Source organism: Triticum dicoccoides, chromosome 5B (genome assembly GCF_002162155.2).
Source record: "Triticum dicoccoides isolate Atlit2015 ecotype Zavitan chromosome 5B, WEW_v2.0, whole genome shotgun sequence".
NCBI classification, from domain to species: domain Eukaryota; kingdom Viridiplantae; phylum Streptophyta; class Magnoliopsida; order Poales; family Poaceae; genus Triticum; species Triticum dicoccoides.
Window position 1 is genome coordinate 433881882 of NC_041389.1, and position 12833 is coordinate 433894714.

A 12833-nucleotide genomic window follows, 5' to 3' on the forward strand; every position below is an offset into this window, starting at 1 on the left:
TGCTTTCGAAACCGCACCCTAGCCACCATAGATAGATCCGTGGTTTTTCCTACTGTAATTTCACTCTTCTCAACTTGATGTTCTAATTATTTTTATATCTTTAATTTTTAAAATCTTTTTATTTTCTCTTTTAAATAGATTTTGTGCAGTTGTTTTTACTATGTTAACATTTTTTTCTTTTTTTTTTCTTGAGACAACTGGCAAGAATTGAAGACAACTATCAACATATAACTACCTTTGTTCTAAATTAATTGAAGTTACAAATTTTTCCTAAGTCAAACTTCTTCAAATTTTACCAAAATAAACCTGCAAAAAGAAATTACCAAAATATAGAATGTTTTGTCAACATCTAAACCACTAAACTAGTTTCATGAGATTCATTAAAATAATTTTTGGTGCACTATATATATTTGATGTTGTAGAAATTAGCACCTTTTTTTTCTTTCTATTATAGACTTTTTCAGATAGAGAAGTGTGACTTAGCCCAAAGCTATAACCTCAAATTAGTCCATTAGGCAAAGTGTGTCTTGCTCAGCGGGACCTCCTATTCGACGCGTTTTGCGTCAAACAGTTCTGCGACGCATAAGGGCACGCGCGACTGGGCTGGCCCATTGGTCGTGTCGCGAGCAGACTACTGTAGCCTACTAAAATAGGCAAAAAGTACTGCATTCAGCTGGATTCGAACACAGGATCTCCTACACATATGCTAGTGTTGCTAGCCAAGTGAGCTGGCGTGGTTTCTCGTTCATATATCAGCGCCAACGTATAAGAACAAACAGCTACCGGCAAATCCGAAATATTTTGAATTTCGAACTCAAACACTTTTTTAGAACGGGAATAGTTTTATAAACTCAGCTACTTTTCAAATCCGTGAATTCTTTTTAGGAAACTCACATTTTCTGAAAACAGTTATTCCCCCTTGAATGTTATTTTCTGGCCCATTGGCAACCGAGAGTTTGCGACTGACCGCTCCTAGCCACTCCAGCTGCCAGCTTTTCTGGTAGTAAAAGAAACTAAAAGAACTTACAATGCCCCTACAACCGGAATGATCTACTATGGCGAGCCAGAATTAGTTACTCTAGTGGACATCTTAAAAAAATAAGCACACATTTTTTCTGAAAGTTTAGATTTTGAAAAGTGTCCGTACAATGCCCGTATGCTTACATTTTTTTTGCATATGTGATCAGAAAAATTGAAATTGCAGAAAATGTTTTTGAAAAACATAAATCATTTTTTGAAGTTGTGAACAAATTATGAAATTCTGAACAAATTTCTAAACAATGAACATTTTTAAATTTTTTGAACAAATATTTTCAAAATTGAACATATCATGAAATGCCAAGAAAAAAAATTGAAACCACGAACATTTTTTGAATTTGTGAACAAAAAAATGAAAAATGGAACATCTCAACAAATATCTAATAAAAATTTGAAACCACGAACATTTTTTGAATTTGTGAACAAAAATATGAAAAATGGAACATTTCAAGAAATATCTAATAAAAATTTGAAACCACGAACATTTTTTGAAACTCTTGAACACTTTTCGAATTGCAAACATTTTTTTTCATTTTAGAACAAATTTTGCAACTACGAACATTTTTCTAATTTGTGAACAAAAATTTGAAAAATGGAACAATTTATGAAATATCGAACAAAAATTTGAAGCCGCGAACATTTTTTGTAATTGTGAACATTTTTTAGAAAATGGAACAATTCACGAAATTCCTAACAAAAATTGGAATTGCGAAAATCTTTTGATGAACATTTTTCTAAAATACGAACATTTTTAGAAATTCTGATCAATTTTTGAAATCACGAACATCTTTGGAAATTGGTGAACATTTTCTGAACCATGAGAATTTTTGCAAATTGTGAATTATTTCTATAGAAGGAACATTATTTCGAATGCCTGAACATTTTTTGAAATTTTGACCAAATTTTGAAAACAGGAACATTTTTGGAAATTCCTGTGCAACTTTTGAAATTGAAACATTTTGTGAATCTGGAACTAATTTTCAAAGGAGGAACGTTTTTTGAAATCTGAACAAAACTTTAAATTATCGAAAAGCATTTAAAAGGAAAATCTAATTGAAAAGATAAAACAGAAAAAAGAAACAGAAAAGAGAAAAAAAGAAACAGAAAAAAAGAAAAACAAGAAAATGGAAAAACTAAAAATAGGAACTTCTAGAAGGTTCCCAAAACCAGTAAAAAACGGCTGGGAATCGTCTAGAAGTTTCCCAAAACCAGAACGTGAAAGCTATACCTACGCTATAGTTGGGTCGGCCCAATCGCTCGCTAGGTCGCCCCGCCTGTGCGATTCCCCGACTACTTGACGCAAAATGCGTCAAATAGGGTTTTCCTTGCTCAGCTGCTCAAGTTCGTTTTCCTGAAGTGTGTTTTGTCCAACCATATGGACCGGATCAGTGGGCCGAGGCGAGCAAAGTTCTTTGGGCCAAGTTGGGGCCCAAACAAACCGATACGGGAAAAGGAGCCCGGACGGGTACGTGATAAATTGAAAAAAAAAACTACTATTTTTTTTACCCCTCAAAAAAAAAAATACTGCTACTTCATTATTGATCGCACGCAATGCAGTACTTTACTGGAACCAACATTGACTGATTTGAGTCCACTCGTCTCCCGTAACATTCCAAGCAAGCTCCAATCCAACAGGATCTGACCAAGACGACCCCCCCTAACCCTAGCCAGTACACACGCAGCGCGGAGCGCGGAGGCGCAGAGGTAGCACCTGGCCTTTAAGCCGGGGCACGCGACGCAGCTGCACGCCTGCACTGCACTGCACTACTGCATGCGCCTGTACTAACCACGCACACACCGGCCCAGAATCAGGGCATGCCCCGCCAGCCATACATCTTTTGGACCAGTTGGCTGGCTTCAAATCAGAATCAGAATTCATCCAGAGCGGTCGATCCATGCATGCCCGTCTGCATTGCAGCCGCAGCCGGCCCCCCCTTGATCGCTCTCGGCTCCCGCTAAGCTACTACTGTGCCGGGCAGGGGCAGGCATTTGTTTTTGTCCGCCCCCGCCCCGCCCCACCGCCGCAGCGGCGACCGGCAGGCCGGTTCGCGGGCCGGGCGCGGCAGTGATTGACAGACAGCTAAGTCACCTCAATAAATTTTAACGCTGTGCTGGTGATCGCCACCAGGTGGGATGATGGGGCGCGGAGCATTACACGACAGTGCGGGAGATGTGCTAGGCCCCAGTCCAGCCCCCGCTAGTGGACAGGTTATTAACAAATCCGCCAGCTTTGGAGGAGAGCGGTTCGGTCTCACGGTCTCACTACCACTCCACTCTACTCCACTTTGGAGTACTTACGTTGGAGTATTTTGAATCTCCTTCTGTAACGGGCCAGCTCAGCTTTGACCGGCTGGCTAGCTCCGTGCATGCATTCACCACCCCGTTCAAAAACGGGCATGCACTTCTGTACCAGCAGCAGCAGCATGCATGCATGTGACGGCAGAGTGTCGATCGAAAGCAAAGGCCTGCCTGGCTTCATTGAACTCAAGGCTGCACGCAGAGATTTTTGTAGACGAGGGAGGGGAGGGATTCAAAGCTGGGGCAGGAGGAGGCGTGGCGGTAGCAGACAAGCATGGGAACAGCTAGCGCACAACCGGCACGTACTACTACTACCACAAGGACCACACCATCCAATCCATCACCATGTGAGAAAAAATAAATACTGCTACTGCATTTAACTGGCACCTTCCTCCGATACAAAACATTCAGAGCCACACCTAGACTAGAGACTAGAGACTAGAGACTAGAGAGGAGTTACCTTGACCACTACTACTACATCTACATGCGATGCAATGGAACCACCCGTCGACGACCAGACCAAGAGCTAAAGCAGGAGCAAAAATTCCCTTTTACTACACCGAAATAATAATAATAATAACAAAAAAGGGTAACAAGCAGCAGGCAGTAAAATGAAATGCACATTCATGCATGCATGGCCTCCAGAGCTAGCTACAGCTTCAATTTGCTTGCTGCTTCTCCAATGAAGCGCTGATGGATGTTGGGTTCCTGGCAGATCCATCTTCACCGCGGGTAGGTGATGGACGTGAAGCTGAAAGGCAAATCACCACCCAATCACACAAACTAGTTGCCTAACCATGCCCCCGTCTCGTTTGGTGAATGAGCGCTCGCTGCTTCACTCTCTCGTGCCTCCGTGACCTCCAAGATCCTGAAAAATGTTGCACGCATTTGCTGTCACTAAAACCGGAAAGGAACGCAGGTGATACTATGTGCCGCTAAAACTCTGTGCAAGATGCATGGCTGGTGTGGTGTGGTGAACACGTTCGTTCTGTTGCCAAGTACACATGCCTAGAATATGCGATGCATATATCCGGCTCCAGACTTTGAGAAATCCGGCCCTGGGTGCAGGGGAAATGTACTCTAGATTGTACTACGGCGCCGCAAGAGAGCTAGGCTCTTGCAGTTGCAGGTGGCTCTGAAGATTCGGAAAATGTCAATGCGACGGGCAGATGGGACAATGCATACCACTATTGTAGAGCGTACGATGCAGTGTACTACTGAAACTACTACGAGCTGGGTGCTTAAGATAAGCTATAAGATTAATTACCGTGTGGGCCTCGGCCGACGACGTGCTGGCGCCGGCGTCGGCGGCTGCGGCCGCGGCCTTCTTGTTCGCCTTCTTGAAGCCGAGCAGCTCCTTCCACCGGATGTTGGGCGCGCGGGGCGCGCGCCCGTGGCGGTCGTCGGTGCGCAGCTCCTCGCGCAGCGTCGTGGGCCGGCCGCTCTGGCCGTGCGGGGCCTCCCGGAGCGGCAGGAGGCGGCCCTTGGAGAAGAGCTCGTCGGCGGCCATCATGGGGCGGCTGCCGACGGAGAACTCGAAGTCGGCGTCCCCGGGCCCGCGCGCCGACGGCGCCGACGCGGGCGGCGGCTCCAGCGCGAAGTCGCTGGAGAAGGACATCCGCGGCGCCATGAAGGACGACTGGTGGTGCTCCGGGTTGTACATGTTAACACATGCCATGCATTGTCCTCACGCGCCCCCACTGGCCGGCCAACTCCCCCTCCCCGCGCGCCGGCAGGCCGCCGCAGGCAGAGTAGCTCGCCTGAGTGCCTCTAGGAGAGGAGCAGTGGCAGCTGGGACTCTCTTGCTAGCTAGCTACTCGCGGAGTGGAGTGTAGTGGGGGTGGAGGTCGTGTGTGGGGTGGGTGGGTGGCCAATGGATGTACTTGGCGCTGGTGCGTTGCGAGGTGAGTGATGAGTGGTGCGTGGGGCTGGGAGTTATATAGCAGGATGGGGAGGCTGGCCGCGGCCGGGAGACTGATGAGCGAGCGAGGATCGGAATTCGGAAGCGATGGTGTATGTATGTATGCGCAAGTGGAAACTGCGCGTGTGCATGGGACGGACGGATGGATGGACGCGGATGGCTACGTGAGAGAGGCTCCTAATAAATGTGGCGCGTATGTTTCCGGCCTGCAGTTCCAGGGACGTGACGAGGCTCACAGTGCATGGGCGATGCGTACGCTTCATTGGAGGGGTGCTGCCGTGCTGTGCTGGGGGCGAAATGGGGGTGTTTTATGAGTCGTTAGACGTTTGTCGCTCGATGCAGGAACAGTGTCGGATAAATGGATATTTCTGCTGTATGACTTTACTGTACTATAAGTTAGAGTAGTAGGAGTACATGTTTTGACCACTTGATCCACGGTTAAGCACATACACCCAAACCCCGCAAAAAGAAATGAACATGCATCCGGAGGACGTTCTCGAAACATGGTTTCGCTCCATTTTATATGTGAAGCAACCATCAAAGAAAGTACACGGTTGAACAATAGAAGATGGTAAGGCAACCCTCTTACAAAGCCGATTCTAAGATAACTAGATCACGCAGAACACGTGTGACTACGCTACCGGAAAAAAACATAGGAAGGTCTAAGCATACCTCCACGCTACGACCTAGAACACCTAAGCTCTACGACAACGCCCCCAAAAGGGAGAACAACACTGAGCGTCACCGTTGTCGAGTCCAAAATGGACAAAGGTCTTCACCCGGAGCCTTGACACGTAGAGAAGAATCACGGAGGCGTCTTCAGGAAGAGCACGACACCCACAAAGCGTCGATGTCGTCGGCGCCGAGGCGCAGAGCTTTCGCTCAGTAGCTCATTCGTGCCACCACGAGGCCTATAGGGCAAACAACACAGGGCCAGATCCCCAAATCAGGATCAGGGTGTCACTCCAGGGAGCACGCCCGAGCCACCCACCGGCACACCTCCCGTCGCCCATACAACCCAGTAGCAGAGCCACCATCGCCGCTATCGTACTAGACCTTTCTGTCACTGGTGTTGAGAATAATGTTCCACATCTTCTCGCTTCTTACCTCCTCCTTGATCAATTTACGAGATCGTGGGTACCTGCAAGGCCTTAGAATGAGAAGAAGACAAAAGACAACTCTATGGAAATTCATACAAATAACGTCAATTACACGAAGTTAATTCTGACATTCCATGCACAAATACATAGGGTTGCAAGGCCTTGCTTCAACCAATTGTATTGTTCAATTATTCACACATGGCGATCAGATCGCAGCATGAACTCATTGAAGACGACATAAAGATGAATGATTGATTGATAATATGTCTTAGAATAGTTGCAGGACGCGATACACCGACTACAAGTATGACTAACTAGGAGAGAATGGTTGCGGTGATGAAGGTGGCGGAGGCTATGGAGGTGGCATGGGAGACGACGACTAGGGTGTGAAGATTGTTTCTGGTTCTCCATTTCATGAATGGTACCCCCTCTGTTGAGATTATGGCATCAACCCCTATATAGAAGTTAATCAGGTGGACGACATGATGCTCACATCGGCCGATACGTACGATAGTACGAGCGGACATCGCTGGCGTGCTCGTACCGAGCACCGTCTTGCACTCTAGCTGACTCCCTGCACCTCCTGTTGACTTGCCTCTTCCACCAAACTTTGTATTACCTTCCATATGATGATATTCTTTCATATTTAGGCCTTTTCTGTGGAAACACATTAAACAACAGACTTTGGGATCTCTTGCATTCATTAGTCCTTAGAGGTACTATCGGAGTAATTACCTCAGAAATTCCTGAATTAAAGGGTTTAAACAACGGTGGGATGAGCATAGAAATATCACTCATGGATAGCTTGTGATGATGGGGAACGGAGCAGGAAAATCAAAAAAAATTCTAGGAACACCCAAGATCTAATTTAGGAGATGTATAGTAACAAGAGGGGAGTGTGTCTACATACCCTTGTAGACCGAAAATTTTAGTGTCGTAACACGGTTGATGTAGTTGTACTCTTCACGATCCAATTGTGATCCAATCCGATCTAGTGCCAAACGGACGGCACCTCCGAGTTTAGCACACGTACGGCTCAGCGGCGTCCTCTCCTTCTTGATCCAGTAAGGTAGGGAGAGAAGGTAGATGAGACCTGAACCAACACGAGAGCGTGGTGGTGGTGGTGGCAGCGGAACTCGGGCAGGGCTTCGCCAAGCGCTGACGGAACATGGAGGAGGAGTAACGGGAGGGAGACGGGGCAAGCACGAAAGGGCTAGCTGCCCCCTGCGCCTTCCCACTATATATAGGGGTGAGGGATGGGGGTGGCAGCCCTAGGCCCCCTCCCAAGGCAGGGGGCGGCCAAGGGGGGAGGAGTGCCCTCCAAGCCAAGTGGAGGCCCTCCCCCTTAGGGTTTCCCCTCTCCCATGCGCATGTGCCTTGTAGGGGCTGGTGCCCCTAGCCCATTAAGGTTAGAGTGCCCCCCCTACAACCCATGCTACTGTATGGGATGTGATGGTACCCTACGATGGCTTACGGACCCCTCCAGAACCCTCTGGAACCTTCCTGTGGCTTCCCGGTACAATACCGAAAAACCAGACTTTTTCCTGGAACCCCAACAACAACTTTCCAAATATAAATCTTTACCTCCAGACTATTCCGAAGCTCCTCGTGGCATCCTGGATCCCATCCGGGACTTTGTACAACCTTCAGAATTTCCACTATTAATATCTCAATACTACCCTAGCGCAACCGAACTTTAAGCGTGCGACCCTACAGGTTCGGAACATGCAGACATGACCGAGACTCCTCTCTGTTCAATAACCAATGGCGGAGCCTGGATGCCCATATTGGTTCCTACATATTCAATGAAGATCTTTATCAGTTGAAGCATGACGTCAAGGATTTAGTCAATCCCATATGTAATTCCCTTTATCCGGCGATATGTTACTTGTCCGAGATTCGATCCTTGGTATCTCCATACCTAGTTCAATCTCGTTACTGACAAGTCTCTTTACTCGTTCCGTAATACAAGATTTTGTGACTAAACTCATTAGTCACATGAATCTTCTTATGATGTTGTATTACGAAGAGGGCCCAAAGATATCTCTCCGTCACACGGAGCGACAAATCCCAGTCTTGATCCATGCAACCCAACAGACACCTTCGGAGATACCTGTAGGGCACCTTTATGATCACCTAGTTACAAAGTGATGTTTGATAGCACAAAAAGCAGTCCTCCGGTATTCGGGAGTAGCATGATCTCATGGTCTATGGAACTGATACTTGACATGAAGAAAGCTATAGCAAATAACTAAACGATCTGATGCTAAGCTTACAGTTGGGTCTGTCCATCACATCATTCTCCTAATGATGTGATCCCGTTATACTACTTGTCCATGGTTAGGAAACCATAACCATCTTTGATCAACGAGCTAGTATAGTAGAGGCTTACTAGGGACACGGTGTAGTTTATGTATTCATACATATATTTAAGTTTCCAATCAATACAATTCTAGCATGAATAATAAACATTTATCATGAACGGGAAATATGATAATAACCATTTTATAATTGCCTTTAGGGCATATTTCCAATAGTGTCAATAATTTAGTTCACATCTCTATGTGATCAACCCCCAATGAGTTCCGGGGCTTGATTATGTTTTGCTTGTGAGAGAGGTTTTAGTCAATGAGTCTGCAACATTCAGATCCCTATGTAATTTGCAAATCTCTATGTCATACTGTAAATGCAATTACCACACCCACTTGGAGCTGTTCCAAATGACCGGTCCACTCTATGTATCCAGTTTGCGACACAGAGTCATCTGGATCGGTGTCAAAGCTCGAATCGACGTAACCCTTTATGCCGAACTCTTTATCACCTCCATAATCGAGAAACATTTCCTTAGTCCTCTTTAGGAACCAAAGGATAATTTTGCCTGTTGTCCAGTGATCCACTCCTGGATCACTTTGTACCCCCTTGCCAAACTCATGGCAAGGCACACATCAGGTTTGGTACACAGCATGTCATACATTATAGAGCCTATGGCTAAAGCATATGGGACGAATTTCATCCTTTCTCTTTCTTCTGCCGTGGTCGATCCTTGAGTTGTAGCGACCAGACCTCAAATGGTCAAGTCTCTGTGCATCAGTGTCATCCCTGGATCGGTAATGCTGACACGCACAATACTCGAGGAATTATAACAGAGTTTCAATCACACACTTATTACATCGAGTCCTCAATAAGAGTATGATTACACAAAAATATCATGGCTGAAGGCCATCTAAACTAAATAACTGCGGAAGCTTCGAAGGTAAATGAGTCCATCAACTCCAACGGCATAGCTGAGTGCAAAACAACGACCTATCGCACCTTATTCGCCGTCTGAGTAGTCTGCAACATGAGACGTTGCAGCCATGTAGGTCAGCACATTTGAAAATGCTGGCAAAGTTACAGTGTAAAGCAATGAAATGCAAGAACTATATCTACATGCAATATTTGGCTGGTGGAGGCTGTAAGTTTATGATTTTGCATAAAGCTAGTTTTTCCCTACAACAAAGGAATAAATTTATTTAACTACTCCCAAGTTACCCATATTTGAGAAGGTAACCCCAACTCAAATCCCAATTAAAAGTATCATTGTTAACCCAATTCAAATTAATGAAAGTAACGTGATGAGATCACATCAATAGATTCAAGTACGAGATACTCAAGATGTCCATAACCGGGGACACGGCTAACCATGATTAGTTTATACACTCTGCAGATGTTTGCACACTTTTCCCCACAAGACTCGACCGGATCCATGATCGGATGATCGAGACATAGCCTTTCTGAAGCATTATCTCTCTACTCCGGGCGGACCGGTACACTTACTTTCCCCTACATCTGCTAGTCCACCTCTTCAAGAGCTCACGCAAATTACTCAACTATGCCAGAGCCCATAATGCCTTGTGGCTGCACACAGAAGTTTCTAGCATGAATAATCTTATGATCCCTTTGAACCTGGGTGGCATTCCATAGGAAAAATCACACGGGTACTCCAGGATTTCCCAAAAACGCGCAACACTGGGTTCCCCAGGTGCCTCAACCAATCCACCCAGATGTATATTCATGATTAAATAACTCTCAACTTCCATGTGTGAATCACGATCTAATCCCCGTCTACGAGCATGGCTAAGCAATAAATAAGCATAACGTATATTTCCGGGGTGATCAGAAGGTATTAGGTTCCTACCTCAAGCACTACAACCAAAGCACATGTTCCCAATCCTACTCATGCAAATATTTGAGGGCAATACTAATGCATAGTAAAAATTGGGTATAAAAGAGTATGGTCAAAGTGTAACTTGCCTTGGTGACGATCTGCAAACTCTAGAGATTCGTAGTAACAAGCTTCGCACTCCGGGTAATCTAGCGTAGACAAAGAATAGCATACATAACCAATCACTCAAACGAAACATGAGAAAAAACGAGAAAATATCCAAATCAAACACGAAACAAGCAAATGGCTAAACTAACAAAAGTCAAACCTAACAACATTATTATCATGTGGATTAGATCTTAACAGTAGATACATGTGATCAGCTATGATTTGCAAAAAGATTCAACTCAAACGGAGCAACGAAACTCAAAATACGAACAAAACAAGATTGTTTATTAATCTGGACAAAACTCCAGTTTTACAGTACCAAAATCATGTTCAAGTTGGTTAACTAGAAAGAACAGAATGATACGAAGATTTAGGCACTAGTTTCATCTAATTTGGATAAGCGAGTAAAAAGTTATGCTAGTTTAAGATTAGGGGCTAGATCGCGATAAAACTATTCACAGATAGGTCCCTAGCCGAAAAATAAACTAAAAAGAAAAACCTACGACGCGAACGTTCGCTAAAAATACTTATACGGCGAAAACCGTTCATTAAAACGAACGAACAAACGTTCATTATATAATAAAAACCTAAAAAACCCGACTAAAACAACCGAACCGAACTAAACCGAAAAAACCCGGGGTTGACCGGTTCGTACCGGTTCGACGGCCGGCGGTCGACGGCGCTAGGAATCGCGAGGCGACAGCGGCGGGGCGATGGTTACGCGAGTGGCGGCGGTGCGGCGGCGGCGGTGCGGGATTACTGCGACTGCTGCTGGCGGGAGGAGGCGGTGGCGGGGAGACGCATTATAAAGGGGCCCGAGGGGGGTGGTGCCTTTGGCGAGGGGGCGCGAGGCCGACCCGGACTCCGAGGAGTCCGGATCCCGTACGCGGCGGCGGCGGCCTGCGGCCTGCTGGGCCGGCTGGGCTTCGACCTAGTCGTTCCGAGTCTTTTTTTTTTAAAAAAATCCACCACAAGGAAAAATCCTAAATAAATATAAAGAAAAATCTAAAAATTCCAAAAACAATTTTCACCTTCCAAACCTAATATTTAGGACAAGATGAACATTTTTCTGGACTAAGATGCAATTTTCAAAAATGCAATATTTTTCTAATTCAAATAAAATAGCAAATAAAATGCCAATAAAATCATAATTTGATTTTAAAATTCTTTCTCCAATATTTCTCTCAGGTTTAAGAAGTCATATTATCTTCTCTCATATATTTTTAATATTGGAAATTATTGGAGAGAAAAATAATAAAATCAAATTGATCCTTTCTTCAAATTCGAAATAATTTCAAATATGAATTTTGTGAAATCTCCAACTCTCTCCTTGGGTCCTTGAGTTGCTTAAGATTTCTCGGACCACAGAAAAATGCAGAAATAAATATGATATGCATATGACGATCTAGATATAACATCCAAATTGAGAATTGGGATGTTATAAATCTACCCCCTTAAGATGAATCTCGCCCTCAAGATTCGGGTTGGTCAGGAAAAAGGTTTGGGTGGTCTCTATGGAGATCTTCTTCTCGCTCCCAGGTGGCTTCCTCCTCGGTATGGTGGCTCCACTGAACTTTGCAAAACTTGATAACCTTGTCGCGAGTAACTCAACTGGAAAACTCGGGAATCTTGACTGGCTTCTCTTCATAGGTCAAATCACTGTCTAACGGAATTGCTTCCAGTGGCACTGTATCTGTCAGAGGAATATCGACCATCTCTGCGTGTCACTTCTTCAACTGGGAAACGTGAAATACATCATGAACTCCTGACAATCCTTCTGGCAATTCCAGCTTGTATGCAACTTCTCCCATGCGTTCCAAAACTTTGTATGGTCCCACAAAACGTGGTGCTAGCTTTCCCTTGACTCCAAAACGCTTAACTCCTCGAAGTGGGGACACCCGAAGATATGCTCTATCTCCGACTTCGTAAACTATCTCCTTGCATTTAGTATCCGCATAACTCTTCTTCCTGGACTGGGCTACCTTGAGTTTGTCGCGAATCAACTTAACCTTCTCTTCAGAGTCTTTGATTAAGTCTAGTCCGAACAACTGTCAATCTCCAACTTCATCCCACGATAACGGTGTCCTGCACCTCCTTCCATATAAGGCTTTGAAAGAGGCCATCTTCAAACTGGCTTGATAACTGTTGTTATAAGAGAACTCTG

General features: G+C 45.1%; 1 protein-coding gene across 1 annotated transcript; it reads right to left on the reverse strand.

The window, feature by feature from the left end:
• Window positions 1-3682: 3682 nt before the first annotated feature.
• Window positions 3683-5223, reverse strand: LOC119305665. The gene is made up of 2 exons (XM_037582131.1): window positions 4604-5223; window positions 3683-4204 (listed from the first exon to the last, which is right to left on the reverse strand). Exons 1-2 carry the CDS (start codon window positions 5012-5014, stop codon window positions 4172-4174), a joined length of 444 nt encoding a protein of 147 aa, XP_037438028.1. The 5' UTR covers window positions 5015-5223; the 3' UTR covers window positions 3683-4171.
• Window positions 5224-12833: the final 7610 nt, after the last annotated feature.